The following is a 15,849-nucleotide window of genomic DNA, read 5'->3' on the forward strand; positions in this document are numbered from 1 at the left end:
GGGAATGCCAAGACTTTGTTCTCCAGGCTTTGCATTGATGCATTGTTACTGCTGAAGTGTCCTTCATGAGTCTGTTAAAAGTTAAGGCTAACTCCCACTTCTCCTTTGACACTCTACTAGTTTGATGCGTGAAGTCTGGTCTGGGGTACCTGAGCTTCTTGTCTCTTATAAGGAGTTGATTTCAAAGTTGTGCATCACGAAGGCAGTGGGAAGGTAAAAGGAAAAACTAGCAGGCCTTCTTTTCAGGCTGAGCTTTAGCATCTTCCCCTGACCTCTGACACAGAGGGGAGGTGAAAATGCTGATGGGGTTTGTGTTCATCTGAGGGTGACACGGAGGCTGCAGAGTAGTTTTGCTGTGTTAGTCTGACTGCATATTGGAAGTTGTTGAAGCTCCTTGGCGGGCTGCTGCTGAGGAAGCGTGGGCCCCGACGTGGTTGCCCCTGGACACCGTTGCACCAACAATCTCGAAGTTTTATTGCTAATGCTTGCGGCAGCACTGCTGGTATTCTGGGCTGACTGTAGTTAGGAATGTAGGTGACTTGGACAGAGGACAGAACTCCTGTTTAGGCTGTTTGGGCTCTTTTCCTTCTAATACTGTTTCTGAAAATACAGTTAAACCTGAATGGATTTTACTCTGGGTACAATCTGGAAGCCCTGAAGGACTGTTGCAAAGATCCAGCAAGTCTGGATTATGTGGCAAGCTCTACACAGTACCTTTTATTAAGAAGTATGTCCTCTGAGAGGTATTGCCACCTCTGTCTCCTGCTTTTGACAATTTTTCTGGCTGTAGTTACATTGAAAACCAACTGAATTTATCATGACACGCTCCAAAATCCTGAGCTACAGAAGTGCGGTTTGCATAGGTTTATGGTCTTCTTGTACAGTAAATTGTTGCTCCTTTATGTTGCAAAGACAGATCCACCTTACTCCAGAATAAGCCCGAAGCTCAGAAGTATTGGGTTTAGTGGCAGGGTGGGGCAAACTTCAGTGCAGCAGAGATTTCAACAGCTAATAGGAAGTCCAAAGGGCACCAGAGGTTAGTGTTCCTGGGTGGTGCCTAAACACTGTCCCACACATGACCAGTGCCCGTTGTTGGCCGAGTACTGCCTGATTCACGCTGACAATGTAGGACCCGCTGAGAATCCTGCGAGGTCTCACCAGAGCAGCAAAGGTCCAAGGTAAAGTTTTCCTTTCCTATATTTTAATTTCCTGCTTGCTCAGCTTCACACTATAATTTTGAAGATTTCACCTGCAGACGTGATTCAGTAATATTCTGCTGTGTTCAGATAATGGGCCCTACTTGCAATCTGTGCAGATGTTAGCTGACTTGTATCTTCTGCTTGTATCAGACAGTGCGTTCCTTGCTGGTACTCTGTCTGTAGCCTCATTATCTAACATTCCCTGCATTGAATTGCAGCTGTCTCTTCTCTTGAGTAGGGTTTCTGCAGCTTTCTGCTAAGGATATACCTTTCATTTTTAGCTGGTTTTTTTTCACCACCGTGTGGTGGAAGAGTGCATTGTACCTCAGCAGCAAATTTCCTGGTGAGCGCATTGCACACCACCTTGCTGTAGGGAAAGCACAGGGCGAATCTGGTTTGTCTGTGGCCACTGTTTGTCCAGGTCATGAATTTTGTTGCCTCTTTGTAACAGGTATCTCCAACTCCTGGTAGTTGCTGCCAGGACAGCTGCAGGTTTCATGCAGACTTTAGCACAGGATGTTGGACTCAGCTAACAACTAGTGTCTGAGAGAGGGAAACAAGTGCAGATGCAGGAAAGCTGCTTAGCTGCTATTTGAAATAAGCTGTTGCAGAGATAAAATGGCAGTACTGTTCAGTGGCTTTGAGATTAGGCTGGCTGAGTTCAGATGTGAATGCTGAATCAGACCCAGCTTCCTCAACTATAAGGAAACTGAGCTTACATGCTAATTATCTTTTTAACTTCCCAGATTGAGACCCAGTTTAATGACTTATCCAGGGTGGCCCTTACTCAGTTCCTTCCCTCTGAAAGCAGGTTCATCCTGTACAACTTCTGCACACATGATGCCTGGTGAAGCACCTAACACCTCACTTTCATGAAATTTCTTCATTTTGAGCTCATGTGTTGAATAGAAAGGAGCAGTGAAATACTGGCATTAAAAAAAATGATGTTGTATTGATGGGTTTTACTTCTGGCCCTTTCTGCAGCCCAGAGTCTGTGGAAGCTAGTCCAGCTGTCAGTGAGAAGAATGTGTACTCCAGCCACGGCTATGGGGCCACCCAGAAACACAGCTATCGCGGGCTGCCTTACGCAGTGAGTACTCTCTCTGCAGTGAATCAGCTCTTTACTGTCTACTTTACGCTTTTCTCCTTGTTCCATAGTTCTTTGCCTGTTAAGCCTTAGGAGTTTTGGCTTATTTATTAGGGAACACTGAGTTACAGCCGAGTTCTGCCATACGTACTGCATTTGTGTGTTTATTGTTTGTGACGTCCTGCAGACTCTATTGCAAGCTTTATTAGTGTTCTAGGTGATAGATTTTTAACTGAAGTATCAATATATATGAATATATAATATTTTCCTGGTGGTAATTTTATGCCCTGTTTCGTTTATTGTGCACTATTTATACTTGTTTCAACTGCGCAGATTTCCATATTGGTAACTTATAATTATGAGAAAGAAGGAACAGTCAGGAAGAGTGGGAGCATGGCTTGAAACTATGAATGAACAGGACATCACAGAATCATTGAGGTTGGAAGGGACCTCTTTAGATCATGTAATCCAACCCCTCTGCTTAAGCTGACTCTGCTTGAGCAGGCTGCCCAGGACCATGTCCAGTTGGGTTTTGAAAATCTCAGCAGATGGAGACTCCACAATGTCTCTGGGCAACTGGGTCCAATGTCTGGCCACTGATGTCATCTCGGATTATTAGCAGTGCAACTGTTTATGTCAAAGTAGCCTAGCTGTTTTCATAGGTTTTTAATTTAATTCATTGGTGCATAAGAAAACCATTCACATCTTTCAGAGTTTACTGCTTTACTTTCTTGGTAGATTGAGGAATTCAGACTACTTTTTACACTGGTTGTTAAATAATAACCTGGGAACTGTGAATTTGGAACTTCATTTTCTAGGCATCATATCTTCATGTTAAAAGTAGTACTGCAAATACTCATTTTCAGGATCATAATTATGGAGCCCCTCCTCCTCCAACGCCGCCAGCCTCTCCTCCTGTCCAGACCATTATACCTCGTGCAGAACTGAATGGCCTGCACTCACCTGATGAGGAGAACTCCGGGGACAGCGAGAGCTCCTCAGAAGGAGAATCAATTCCCACTTGGTGCCACTGCAGTGTCTCCCAAGATGGTTTCCTCCTCAAGTGTGAAAAGTGCAGGTAAGCTTTGGTGCAGTGCAGATCTGGACTGCTCCTTGTGTTGATTTCTCATACCGAACCGTGTCACGTTTGGGCTGTGGGACAGACTTCCTTTTGCTAACTGGAGCGTTCTTTCCAGTGCTTTACCCAGTATTGACCCTCCTCCTTTGCGTTGTCAGCCTGACAAGTGTTGGTGGCACCAGGAGTGGAGATGAGGATGTTAAATCGATGTTCTTATCATCCTGGGCCCCACTGAGGGCACGCATCTTGTGACATCCTGTTGAATTTCAAGTGACTTTACTCCTACAAACCAGCTTCAATTGTGCATTCTCCTTTGGCAGAGGAATGAGCAGGGGGAAGGTGATCAGACTCCGCCGCCGGAAGCAGGACAACGTGTCAGGTGAGCTTGAGGTTGTAATTCTGACAACAGTGACTTTTGCTTTCTTTCTGCAAGATCTTTGTCTTTTGGCTGCTGTAGTTGTCTAACTGTGATCAGTGCCCACTAACGTTCTTTGTCTCCCAGCCAGCGAGATTTTTCTCCTTTCCTTCTGCCTCACCTCAGTTAGCTCTTGGGGAAAATCAGATTATCTTGTGAAAAGGGAAATGTTCAACAGTGCCATTCTGTGAGATGCCAGAAGTTTGGGAGACCTGTTCCCAGTTTGGGTGGGAAAACTGAGGTGGTGTAGTTTTCTCAGGGAAGAGCTATGCAGGATCATCAAGTTGTCTGATGAAAATGGACATAAGAGTAAGCTGCTCTCTGGGATGAATAAAAACGTTGCTAACGAAGCACTGTTCTCTGTAGGTGGGGACAGCAGTGCAACTGAGAGCTGGGATGAAGAACTTTCTCCCTCTACGGTGCTGTACACAGCTACGCAGCACACCCCTACAAGCATCACGCTGACTGTCAACCGTGTCCGTAGAAGCAAACCTAAGAAGAGGAAGAGAAGTACAGAAAAAGCTCGCACTGCTCCAAAAGCCAAAAAGATCAAGGTGTGTGGAGTTGAGACAAGGTTGCTGCAGTCCCTACCAAATGTTGTGTGGAGTATTGTTGAGAGCAGATTGACAAGCTGGCAGTAGACAAGAAACTTTTGTCCTTTCAGGAATTGCTCTTTTCTGGTGTAATAATGTGATGCCTTGTATTTGTGACCCGGTAGAGTACAAGCTGTTGGTTTAAAAATTGTTGTCCAGTGCTGTCCATTCATGCTCAGAGCTTGGACTCAATTACGTATTTTCCCTTCTGCTCTACTAGGATTTGGGGAAGTAGCACTTGGAGTCGAAAGGGGCAGTCTGTGAATGGAATGAAAAATGAAGGGAGCGTGGCATTTCTTAGTAAGCTATATTAAGGAATCTGGGCTGCAGAGCTTCTTGGCGCTGTTCTTCAGGGACAGAGATAGTGACTGTGTGGAAAACTATGTAGGTAGTGATGAACATTTGTTGAGGGCTGACTTCACTGTCTTGTTTGTGAGGGTTTGGAGACTGAAATAATTTGGATTGCATATATTAGAGTGCAAGTGTGGGAGCAGCTGGTTCTTTCCCATTATCTGCCAGCTTTACCGTGATTTTCCCCAGGTTAGGTTTCCCTTGAAGTTCTTCTGGTAGGCACTGATTAAATAAATGGGAGCAGGAGCCATGTGAGGACTTCAGTTTTTTTGTTGTGAACCAGTTTGATTTTGTTGCTGGCCCTTTCTTCTGTCAAAGCAAGTGGGGTTAGTCGGGACGGTTTTGGTTTTGATCTTGAGATTTTTACTAAGTATGAGGCAGGCCTTTTTAGTTCAGAAGTCCTGGCTGTCAAGCTTTTTGGTAGTTTCCACTGGATTTGCATTGCAGAGTCTTTTTCTTCAAGTCCGTTGTTTCTTGTGTGGGTCTTCCTGTAATTCTTGCCACCTTTTGTTAAGAGTTGGTCTGTTGGAGCAAGATCTAGTGTGGTTTTGGGATGATAATTCTGAGGAAATATGTAATACTTCAGTGTTGTTTTTTTTTCCTCTCTATCTCTCCTTGTTCGGGGGACAGGCCTTTCGAGAGGGATCACGAAAGTCTCTGAGGATGAAGGTGAGTAGAACTAAGAACGCTCTGTGGTAGTGGTGGGGGTTTTGCCCTGTATTTTGTGCCTCTCTTGGTGTGCCTGAGAGATTTCTGATTGTGGGACCAGCCTCAAAATAGTCTTAAGCCTTATCACGCACCACAAGCAGGCCTATTCAAAAGGGTATCACAGGAGTTGCCCTTTGAACCTTTCTTTTGCTTCAGATAGCTTTCTGTAAAGTACTGTCATCCAGTTCCAAGAGGTATGACTGATTCATGACACTTGGGAGTGGGGTGTTTGATGTAAGGGATGTAGGACTGGTTGTGGCCACTCTTCTGGGCTGTTAGTTATCATTTGATTGCATCAAAGCTGTTTTAAGCTTGGGCATCAAAGTAGTACACAAGTTTAATGTTGGGAGTCCTTAGCAGCGTTGCATTATTTCTCTGCACATCCTCTTACTATGGATGGATGGATTGATATATTTATCTCTGACTTTCTGCAATACTGGTAGGTGTGGCTACCTGATAGACAGTTTGTTTGGCAAAAAACGTGGACTTGCACTTTGAGCTAAACGTGATCCTAGAGACACTGTAGCTGACAGTGCCTTCTAGGAGGTGGCTCGGAGGAAACAGGACAATCCTGTAGTGTGTCTGTATGCACCTATCTCCATAGGATGCAAGTGCCTTGAGAGGGTAAAAATACATGAAAACTTAATGCTTTTAATATGTGTGATGGAAATAATGATTGTTCTTTAGTGGTCCTTGTCACTAATACCTCATTGTCACATATGTCTCAGTCCCTTATGAGGCCAGTTAAGCTACTAACCTGGAATATTATTTATTGAATTACTTAAACTATTGTCAAGTACCTGCTTCTTTTTTCCCCTCTCTTACAAGATGGTATAATCTGATTACCTGATTTTGCCCTCTCTTCTTTACACTGCTTAGGACTTGCAGTTTTAAATGTCCAGGTATTAGCTTATGCTCTACATTCAGTTTCTTGAAACCCTGATGACCATTTAGCTAGAAGGTTCAGAACTATTTTTGGATCAGTCACTGCAAAGATTGGGATTCAGTCAGCGTCATATAGCATTATGTTGGACATGAGTGGGCTGACTGTAGGACAAGCCTACATGAGATTTATTTGCCTTTGTTTGTTCTATTCCTTTGTTTTTTCTATGTACATAATTATTTTTCATAAATGACTTTAAAAAACCTTTTCTGGCCATGTAGTGCCAAGTACTCTCAAGACATCTTAGTCCTGCACAGAGTTGTCTGTAGACTCCAAAGTGGCACTGTTGTACAGTGTTCTGGAGAATGAAGGTTCAGAGAAAGGTGTCCTCGTTATGAGGACATTTTCTTTGCTTGGAATAGATTTGCCCTTTTTTGTAGCATATTCGTATACTCAGAGCACTGTGGATAGGTTTTTCCCCATTGTGTGCTAGCCATTCACTTTGTTGTTTGCAGAATTCCCCTTCTGAAGCGCATGCCTTGGATGAAAACACAGCTGAAGGGTGGGAGAATCGAATACGACTCTGGACAGATCAGTACGAAGAAGCCTTTACTAACCAGTACAGCGCTGATGTACAGAACTTGTTGGAGCGTCATCTAAATTCTAACAAAGAATATGTGGGCAAAACTGCTATGCTAGACACAATCAACAAAACAGAGTTGGCCTGCAATAATACTGTTATTGGGTCCCAGATGCAGGTAAGAACCATTGCGACAGAAGTAGGGTAGGTCAGGCATGGGTGAGCAATAGCGTAGCTGGTCATAGAATTTCGGACCAATAGGTATAGATTTGATACAAAAGGGAACAGAAGAGATGCCAGTGCCAAGATAGATTCAGAAACACTTGCATTCAACCAAATAGATGTTGCTAAGCTGGGGTTATTTTGTACAGTTCTGTGGTATACTTCCAAGGTATTTTACTGTAAGTACTTTTAATCGCTGAATGGCTTGAGGCAGAACCAGATCTGTCACTTGCTAGAGATTAGGAGATTTCCTGCTTTCCAGCTGAGTTTTCCTGTCCTATGGGGTATTTTTTCTTTCTTTTTTTTTTCCCCAGCTCATGTTGTGTGGAAAGCTATTTTAAAGAAACTTTCAAAATTATTTCAATATTTTGGATGACTATTTGGACTCTGGTGACTTTCAAATACTGCACAACTGCAATTGATTTTAGGCAGCTGTCTCTCCCTAAATTTTCTGTTCCAAGATGTGCAATGATTAGTGCTTTACCAGCTTTATGGAATGCGTGTAGACAAGGAGAAACAGGAAGAGGATGTGTTTGTGTGGTTTATGTCCTCCCCAATACTGTTCTCAGCTGATATTTCATCTAGTCCATGCTTTATTGAACAGAGAGCAGCATTCCCACTCAGTTTGGTCAGACAAGGACATCTTCCTTGTCCAGGAGAATGGAGATAGGTGCAACTGAAAAGGATGGGCTCCAAAACATATGTGGGGCATCTCTTCTGTAGAGGGGGAGCAGAGTCAGAAACCTGACTATCAGGTATATGTTTGTGCTTGAATCATTCTTGTTTATATCAGCTGACTCACTGCTCTCTGAAGTCCACATGCTTCCTCCCACCTTAGCCCCTGCTTTCATGTAGGTGAAGGACATCAGGCAGAGCACAGATATTGTCAGTAAGGGAGAGTGCAGAAAGAGGACTTTGAACGCAACTTCCTTCCACTCTTGCCTCTAGTTCAGTAATAATAAGATTTATTAATAATAAGGTTAGGGAGAAACGCTTCTACTTGGCTATGTGAGTAGCCTTCCCAAAGAGAGCAACTGAGGAAGTACAGGAAAGAAAAAGTTCTGCTTCTCTAGAAATCTTACTATTTTCTGAGGCTAAATGTAAACTCATATATCTCCTTCACATGAGTTTTAAAGAAAAGTCCTGAAATAAGTAATAAAATATATGCTGTTTCTTTTTATCACCTTCATAAATTACAGCAGGACAAATGATTATAAAAGATATCATACCTAAATGTGCTTGTTCTTGTCATGCTCTCTTGCCCTCTGCCTTCCCTGTACAGACATAGGTTTTCCCACAGGGAGAAGTGGCCAGCATCCCTAATCAGAAGACTCCAAATGCAATATACCCCAAAGAAACAGAAAGATAGAAAGTTGCAAAACTTCATAGTGAGCTGCAGTTACTCTAAACAAGCTGTAGGTAGGTACCTATCATTGCACATGCTGGGAAAGTATAAAGGGTCTAGTGGCTGTGTAGTTCCTCCTGGATACTGGGGACAGACCAGGTGGCTGTCCCAGTCTGCTGCTTGTCAGCTCTTATGTCCATGTTTTCTCTGCTCAGCAGATGGCTGTGGAGTGTTGCAAGGATGATAGCCTGCACAGGTGTGGAGTGCATGGTCTCTCATCCTGTGCTTTATATTTTTGTTCCCTCATTTGTCTCATCTTTGTTAGTCAAACCGAGAAGGCTTCTTGGTTTGCTTCAGTTGTCTTTTAACTAGATGTCATTACTGGACATAAAAATAGCTTTTCTGGGAGATAAGGAAATAGGTACCTTGAGCTAGAAAAAAAATAAAGAAGGTCAATACGCAGGTAGCAGCTGTGTGTAGAAGATGGGTATTGTAACTGCTCTATTTGGCCATGAAGACTCTGGAGGGAGGAGAAAGGCACAGAAATAAAATGTTTTGTATGCCCTGCATTCTCTCACAGTTGAGAGAGTTGTTTGGCTTCAGTAAACAATGATGCAAGTGTATACTTTACAAAAGAAGAAGAGAGGGAGGGAGAGAGAGAGAAGAAAGTGTGACCTAAAAGCTTCCCCAGGCTGGGAAGAGTAGGGAAAGATGGGTTAAGAGTTGGACATGCAGGATCATTGGAATGTTTTGGATAAACCAATTCTCAACCATCCTAATAATGCAAAGGGAAACTTGTGAAAATACAAAGCTGTTAAATGTCATTAATTGAATCATCTTAGTGCTGGCTACCACCAGATGCTTGACAAACTGAACGCTGTAAATCACTTTTCTGCCTGCTGTTGACAACCAAATCCAGGGTCAGTATTTGCCCTTTGTTGCCTCTGATAATTGCTGACTTGAGCTCAAACCCCTGATTGATTTCACATTCTGAAGTGAAGAGCAAAAAAGGCCTTTATAAAATAAAGCCACTGAGTATTATGCAGATGTTGCTCTGCAAATATATCAGAACAGTTTTGTCTGATTAGCAGTCGGCAATCCCTAGCCTATGACATGAGCAAAATCATTTGTTCTTTTCACACATGAAAGCATGGCAGCTAATCCTCTTCATATTTCTAAATTCAGAGAACGAAAACAAGCTGAGCTAGGGTCTTACCAGAAAAGCTATAAGATCATTCCTGTTTTACCAAACTCGGATAATTGTTAAGTTTTACAGATGCGGGGCTTCTCTTTCCTTCATGGGCTCTCTTCTCCTCCCACCACCCCACCTTATTCTTGTGTGCTCCCCAAGCTGTTTTCCACCATCAGGTGAACAATAATACAAGTCATCGTGGGCCAAATGTGAGAGTGAAGGCTGCCAGACGTAAATTTGCATCTGTGAAAGAGAGAGAATTTGATAGAGTAGAATAATTTAGGTTGGGAAGAACCACTGAAGGTCATCTGGTCCAACTCCTGCATAGGGCCAGCTTAGATGAGAAACTGATGATAACAGGAAAAAAGTGGTAGTATAGAAACAAAACTATTCAACTGGAGACACACTTGTGTCTTAGTCCTAATTTATCTAACTTCAGATACTTATCTCCTTATCTCCTGTCACACAGTAACAAATCTAGTCCCATCTACTCATTCTCTGTTACCACTGTTGGATAGTACAAAGTATATCAAATGTTTTTAAAATAATTTGACCGCTGCTCTCAGCAATGTAGACAGTCTTATCACATAGTTCACTCGTGTCTTGGGTTTGTTGATCAGAAATTGGGGCCAGCAGTGTGGCTTTTTAGTTTGGAAATAATATTTCTTTTATGTCAGTTCAGTGGACTTGGGGAATCCTTTGTGAGCTCCTGTCAGTACCTGGGATACGAAGAGATGAACAACGCCCTGCAAGGCTTTTCAGAGCCTCCAATACATACAGGTTTTTCCAATTGCTGGCAGATACAGTGGTATGAAAAAGAGATACACCCTGTAGACATGATAAATGTAGCACTGGATATATCACGAAAGAGGAGATCTGGAATAGCAAGACCATTATTCCCATCTGCCTAGGTTTCAAATTAGTATTTCTATAAAGCTGTCTTTTACCCTGGACCAGAGTGAGTGAGGTCAACAAGTCAGATCTTACTTTACTGGGTGATCCAAGATCTGCAGTATAATGTCATTAAAACAATAGAAGTCTTCTTCCCAAAGAGATTTTATTCAGAGCACATAGGGGATTGCCACAAAAAAAAAAATATATCTGTGGTTCAGTACTTCCATATGGTCAGTACGAAGGGTTTCATTTGGTTCATGGCACTGAGTTTAAGGCAATAACTTTATTTTCACAAGGTTAGAATGTCATTGTCCAGACTGAGCGCCTTCTCAAGCTAATGTGTTTTTTATCCATTTGAGCAGACTGCTCAGTAGCTGTTTCTAACAATAGAATTTTATCAGGAAAAGTTGGGAGCTTGCTTTTAATAATCTTGTGGTTTACTTCTGATTTAGATAGATGACTGTCATTATTACTGAAGTAAGAACACTTATGTCTCAATTCACTCTGGAAGAGTATCAAAACTGGGTCCTTATGAGCAATGAATAGCATCCTTAGGAAAGAGCAGTTACAGCTCTTGTGGTGAGGCAGCCAGCCATCTTTATATAATTTTTTACTTGCAGAGAGGTTCACTCTGTTAAGCAGGAAAAGTGCTTTGTTTTTATAGAAGTCTTTCCTATGCCCTAGTGCTCATAATATCCCTTCCATTATTCCATAAAATGTATTGTATTTGGATGTCTGTGCTTAAAGAATGTTGTGTTTTCATGCTGTAAAGACACATTGTTGTGAAAATCCATTGTAATAGAACTGTAGACTTTTAACGTGAAGAAGATTCAGCAATCTGTCACTACTTAGTTAAGTGTATTTGTTCATGTTAAAAAAAAAATTATCCACAGCAGTAATTGAGCAGGTAGATGAAGAGAAGCTTCTGGATAGAGATAGAAACTGCCAGCTTAAGTCTTTGGCCTGTTAACTAGAGTTTACCACCCTCTGCAGAAGGAAAAGCTTGAGTTTTTTCCTCTGAATGTGTGACAACCCACAATTTAGGGAAGATTTGAGTTATTCTGGCTGTGAAAGTGGCCACAATTGCAGAGCAGTTCCCTGTTAGCAGCAACTGACAGGTCTGGTTATGCCTCCTAGCTGCAGGACTGAAATACTTGGTCTGATAGATTTGAGAGACTTCCTGTTGAAAGAAGGGAATAAATACTCTTTGCTTGTGATTAATGTTATCAACGTCATTGGTCATTACTAAACTATTTCAGAATAAGCAATATATTCACCTGGCAGAGTTTCTGCGTGTTGCTACTAGGTTAATTTTTCTCATCAGGTAGATAAAATATTCTTTATGAGTTTGAGGCTTTTAGTTTAAATTCTCATATTTTGCTCTGGTTTTTGTTACAGCTGCAGCTGGGAAGGGTGACTCGGGTTCAGAAGCACCGGAAGATCCTGAGGGCAGCAAGAGACTTGGCACTAGATACCCTTATAATTGAGTATCGAGGGAAGGTTATGTTACGACAGCAATTCGAGGTCAATGGGCATTTCTTCAAAAAGTAAGAGTACTATGAAGTGATTAGTATGAGAGCATCATGGCACAGAGAGGCTAGTGTCTCTATGGGATAATGCATACTTACAGGGTCTTTGTCAGCTGTGCCATCCATAGAAATGTAAAATCAAATATACAACCTCAGCTTGATGCTCTGCTTATGGACCAAACCCCTCTGAAGTAGATCTGTTAAAATGTGATGATGGAAGTGCATAAGCATCCAGAGCAATAGGGCTGATGGAAGTGCCACTTCCAATGAAGTGAGGGTTACCTGTTATAAGTGCCATGGGAACTGGGTACTTTAGGATTGAGACGTTCTGTTACTTCTCCAGGCCATATCCCTTTGTGCTGTTCTACTCCAAGTTCAATGGCGTTGAAATGTGTGTTGATGCCCGCACCTTTGGTAATGATGCCAGGTTCATCAGGCGTTCCTGCACTCCAAATGCAGAGGTAAATTCTCTCTTCACCATCACTGTAATTGCAAATACATGTTGTACGCAAGCTCAGTGCATTCTCTTTTTATGAATATTCAAACTTAAAATGCAGTAAATGGGGTAAATTCTCTGCATCTCTTCCTTGCTTGATGCTTTATACTTGGAAGATGAGAAAGTTTGGGAACATGAGGCTTTTTCTTTGGAAGGAAAAGGTTTCTTTCATGGCTTTCCTTTGGCTGCAGAATGATGGGGTAAGCAGGTGGTAGTGTAAGTAAGAGGAAAAGCATGGGATGAGACAAGAGCAGTGAAGCAGGCTTTTCCCTATGGACAATTAGGGATAATTATTCATGGAATAGATAAGAGCTGCTTTGCAGAAGGAGGCTTCCCTCTTGGAAGTAAGAAGAGCAACTTGTGGAGATGTTAGTTTCTTTCTACTTTGTTTAACAAGGTTCGTCATGTGATTGCTGATGGGATGATCCACCTGTGCATCTATGCTGTTGCCACCATTGCCAAGGACACAGAGGTTACCATCGCCTTTGACTATGAGTACAACATCTGGTGAGTCCTTCACCTCGCCCAGGAGCTCTCCACTGCCCTCCTGGACTGGACATCTTCCTCCAGCCCTTTCCTCGCATTCTACATTTTGCTCCGTTTTCTACTGAATTGCATTTTCCGGCTATTCTGTCCAGTTCTGCTGGCATATTCTACAATAGAGGCCATAAGGTAGCCTGCTGTCCTTGCTTTGGCACGTGGTGAGATGTTTAGTAGGAGATGCATTGAATGTCTCTGTACAAGGTTTGAGAAATGAAGAGTGACACAAATTATGTTTGTGTTTTGGAGCAGCAACTATAAAGTGGACTGTGCGTGTCACAAGGGGAACCGGAATTGCCCTGTGCAGAAACGTAGCCCAAATGCTGCAGAACACCTACCTCCACCTGTTTTAGGCACACTGATTGGGGCAGAAACACGCCGGCGAAAAGCTCGTCGAAAGGAATTAGAAATGGAACAGCAGGGCATTGCATCAGATGAGAACAGCAGTCAACAAACGGAGGAAGTTCCTGAGGTACCTGCAGCAGTCAGTGACAATGAGGTAAAACCCTCGACACTTTTATGTATATTTTTATCATTCAGTGGTGTGCAATCTGATCCAGTGCAGCACTGGGATCTTCAGAACAGAAACTGCAGGAGGCCTTTTTTAAACCTGTACCACCTTAGATTACTATAGGAATCTTGATAACTTTAAAACAGTACCAGATTTTGTTGACATGCTAAGTCTGGGCTTCTCTTTCAGGTGGCAGAGAAGGAGGAGACACGAGGGGAGAAAGAAGAACCTGTAGATGAGCAGGGAGTCTTGGTCCACAGCCGACGGGCAAGTACTTTTCTCAGTCTGGGTATTATCTCCCTTAGGACTTGCTTCATGCGGTGACCAACAGGTCCAAAATAACCAACGAGTTGGTTATCTCACTTCTTCCAATGCTAATTCCAACTGTCAGTGGTCTTCAATACTTTGATTTTTTAAAAAAACAAGCCAAACCAACACATAACCCAGAAAGCACCCAGGCTGACTCCACATCACAGGATTTATGTTAGGGTGCTGCAGATTAGAAGGTATATGACAGATTTATTTCCTGTTTGAAAGGTTTAACTGTTATTTTCAGAGCTATTCTATAGTCTAAAACATACCATTAACGAGATGGCACCAGATTCAAAAAAGGTAATTGTGCCCCCTTAATGTTCCTGCTGCCCTTCCTTATTGCCGGTACAAGAATTTATGGAGCCATATAGAAACAGAACAGTTTGGGTTGGAAGGGACCTTTAAAGGTCATCTAGTCCAACCCCCCTTGCAGTGAGCAGGGATTATCTTCAACTAGATCATATGATGAACCAGAAACTGATTTTTGTTAAAACTTGACAGGTTTTGCGGGTTAGGTTTGTTAACATGTATCTGTTCCCTGTATGGCCTCATAAACATGTTGCCGTGTCAGAAAAAGATAGGATCAATTGGCAAATGTTAATGAGGGGTAGACCACCAGCAGCACTGTTGCCACAAGTCAACAAAAATTGCTTTGTTATTTGTTACGAAATTCCTTAGTGCTCCCAAATTGTTGTTGTCTTAATCAGTCTTCATGATTGAATTATTTCTTAGTGCTCTTGGACCTTTGATAACACAGTTGCTTCTCAGCCTCCTTCTGTACTGAGGAGAGCTGGTTTGTGGGGGTTTTTTTTCTTGTGCTTCTTATGGCACCTGAGATTGCTCCCTGGATTGGAATGTTTTATGCATGTGAATGGAGCTGTTCTGGCTTTACTTAATTCATTAATTAAAAAAAAAAAAAACTCAAAAAAATTAAAAAAAAAAAAACAAAACCAAAACAGCTAACACACCACACACACCCAAACAAACAAAACCTAAGGAATTAAAAAAGAAAAAGCGCTCCCATCCTTTTACCAACAAATGTTGGAGCTAGGAGTTCCCTCTTTTTCATTTGTTCACTAAATACTGTAATCACCTGTCTTCCTCTAATACACTTCCATGTGTAAATTTCCTGAGAATGCTTTAAATATTAAAATAGTGCAGCAAGTCGCAGTGCCAAGGGCCATCCAGTGAAGAGATCATTGGATTATCTCATGGATTTTTTAGAACAGGCAAGATAAAGCAGTCAGTTTCTATTGAAATTTGAAGAAGAGCAGTCATCCCTCACGCTGGCCTTAAGCTTGGAGGGAAGAACCTGTTTTAATGCAGGGAAGCTGATCTCTGCCTGGGACAGTATAGTTCAAGATGACTAACTGAAGTGTTAGTTTCCCATGAGCCTGTAAGCCTTGTTCCTGTAGGTTGTACCAGCTAATCTCCTTTAATGAGATTCAGTTTTCTATACTTGGCACCAGGTAAATACCTGTATCTGTAGTTGTCCCAGTCTCTGATTTCTTTGGTGTGCACTGAATATTTTTGAATGGAAAACTGTAAAGGCAAGGCTGCTGTGATTGCGTACTGCTGTGTGCTTTAAGGTACTTTCTCCTCCCTGACAAGTCTCAGAAGGCACTTGACCCTACTTCTTAAAATTCATTTGATTCAGCTTGGTTTTTGCCAGTCACTGCAACATTATTGTAGTGGCCCTTTTACATGCGTAATTACCAGTTATTTCTTGACCCAGCTAGGTGATAAGATTTCTTGTCCTATCTGTTTACCTAATAAATACCTTTGTTTTGCTTCTCTGTTCTCTCACATTCTGTTTTTCTTATCCACGATGTAAGCTGCTTAGACAGGAGCTTTTATTTTTGAGCTGGGTGATCTCCTGACATCAGGGAAGGAATGAATCTGGATCATTTTAGT

The 15,849-nt window shown here is 42.2% G+C and overlaps 1 protein-coding gene across 2 annotated transcripts in view; it reads left to right on the forward strand.

The window, feature by feature from the left end:
• Nucleotides 1–15,849, forward strand: part of SETD5 (SET domain containing 5) — a 66,105-nt gene that overhangs the window by 28,213 nt on the left and 22,043 nt on the right. For both annotated transcript variants that reach the window (XR_008731763.1, XM_055707351.1), the window contains exons 3-13: nucleotides 2,184–2,289; nucleotides 3,153–3,364; nucleotides 3,685–3,743; nucleotides 4,146–4,333; nucleotides 5,354–5,392; nucleotides 6,830–7,072; nucleotides 11,946–12,094; nucleotides 12,420–12,537; nucleotides 12,970–13,079; nucleotides 13,365–13,611; nucleotides 13,813–13,890. Coding sequence is in view for 1 of the 2 variants with exons in the window: in XM_055707351.1 (XP_055563326.1) it covers nucleotides 2,184–2,289; nucleotides 3,153–3,364; nucleotides 3,685–3,743; nucleotides 4,146–4,333; nucleotides 5,354–5,392; nucleotides 6,830–7,072; nucleotides 11,946–12,094; nucleotides 12,420–12,537; nucleotides 12,970–13,079; nucleotides 13,365–13,611; nucleotides 13,813–13,890 (1,549 nt within the window). In the remaining variant the exon portion in view is untranslated. The remainder of the gene's footprint in view (nucleotides 1–2,183; nucleotides 2,290–3,152; nucleotides 3,365–3,684; nucleotides 3,744–4,145; nucleotides 4,334–5,353; nucleotides 5,393–6,829; nucleotides 7,073–11,945; nucleotides 12,095–12,419; nucleotides 12,538–12,969; nucleotides 13,080–13,364; nucleotides 13,612–13,812; nucleotides 13,891–15,849) is intronic.

This window comes from Falco cherrug, chromosome 4, assembly GCF_023634085.1.
Source record: "Falco cherrug isolate bFalChe1 chromosome 4, bFalChe1.pri, whole genome shotgun sequence".
Classification (NCBI taxonomy): domain Eukaryota; kingdom Metazoa; phylum Chordata; class Aves; order Falconiformes; family Falconidae; genus Falco; species Falco cherrug.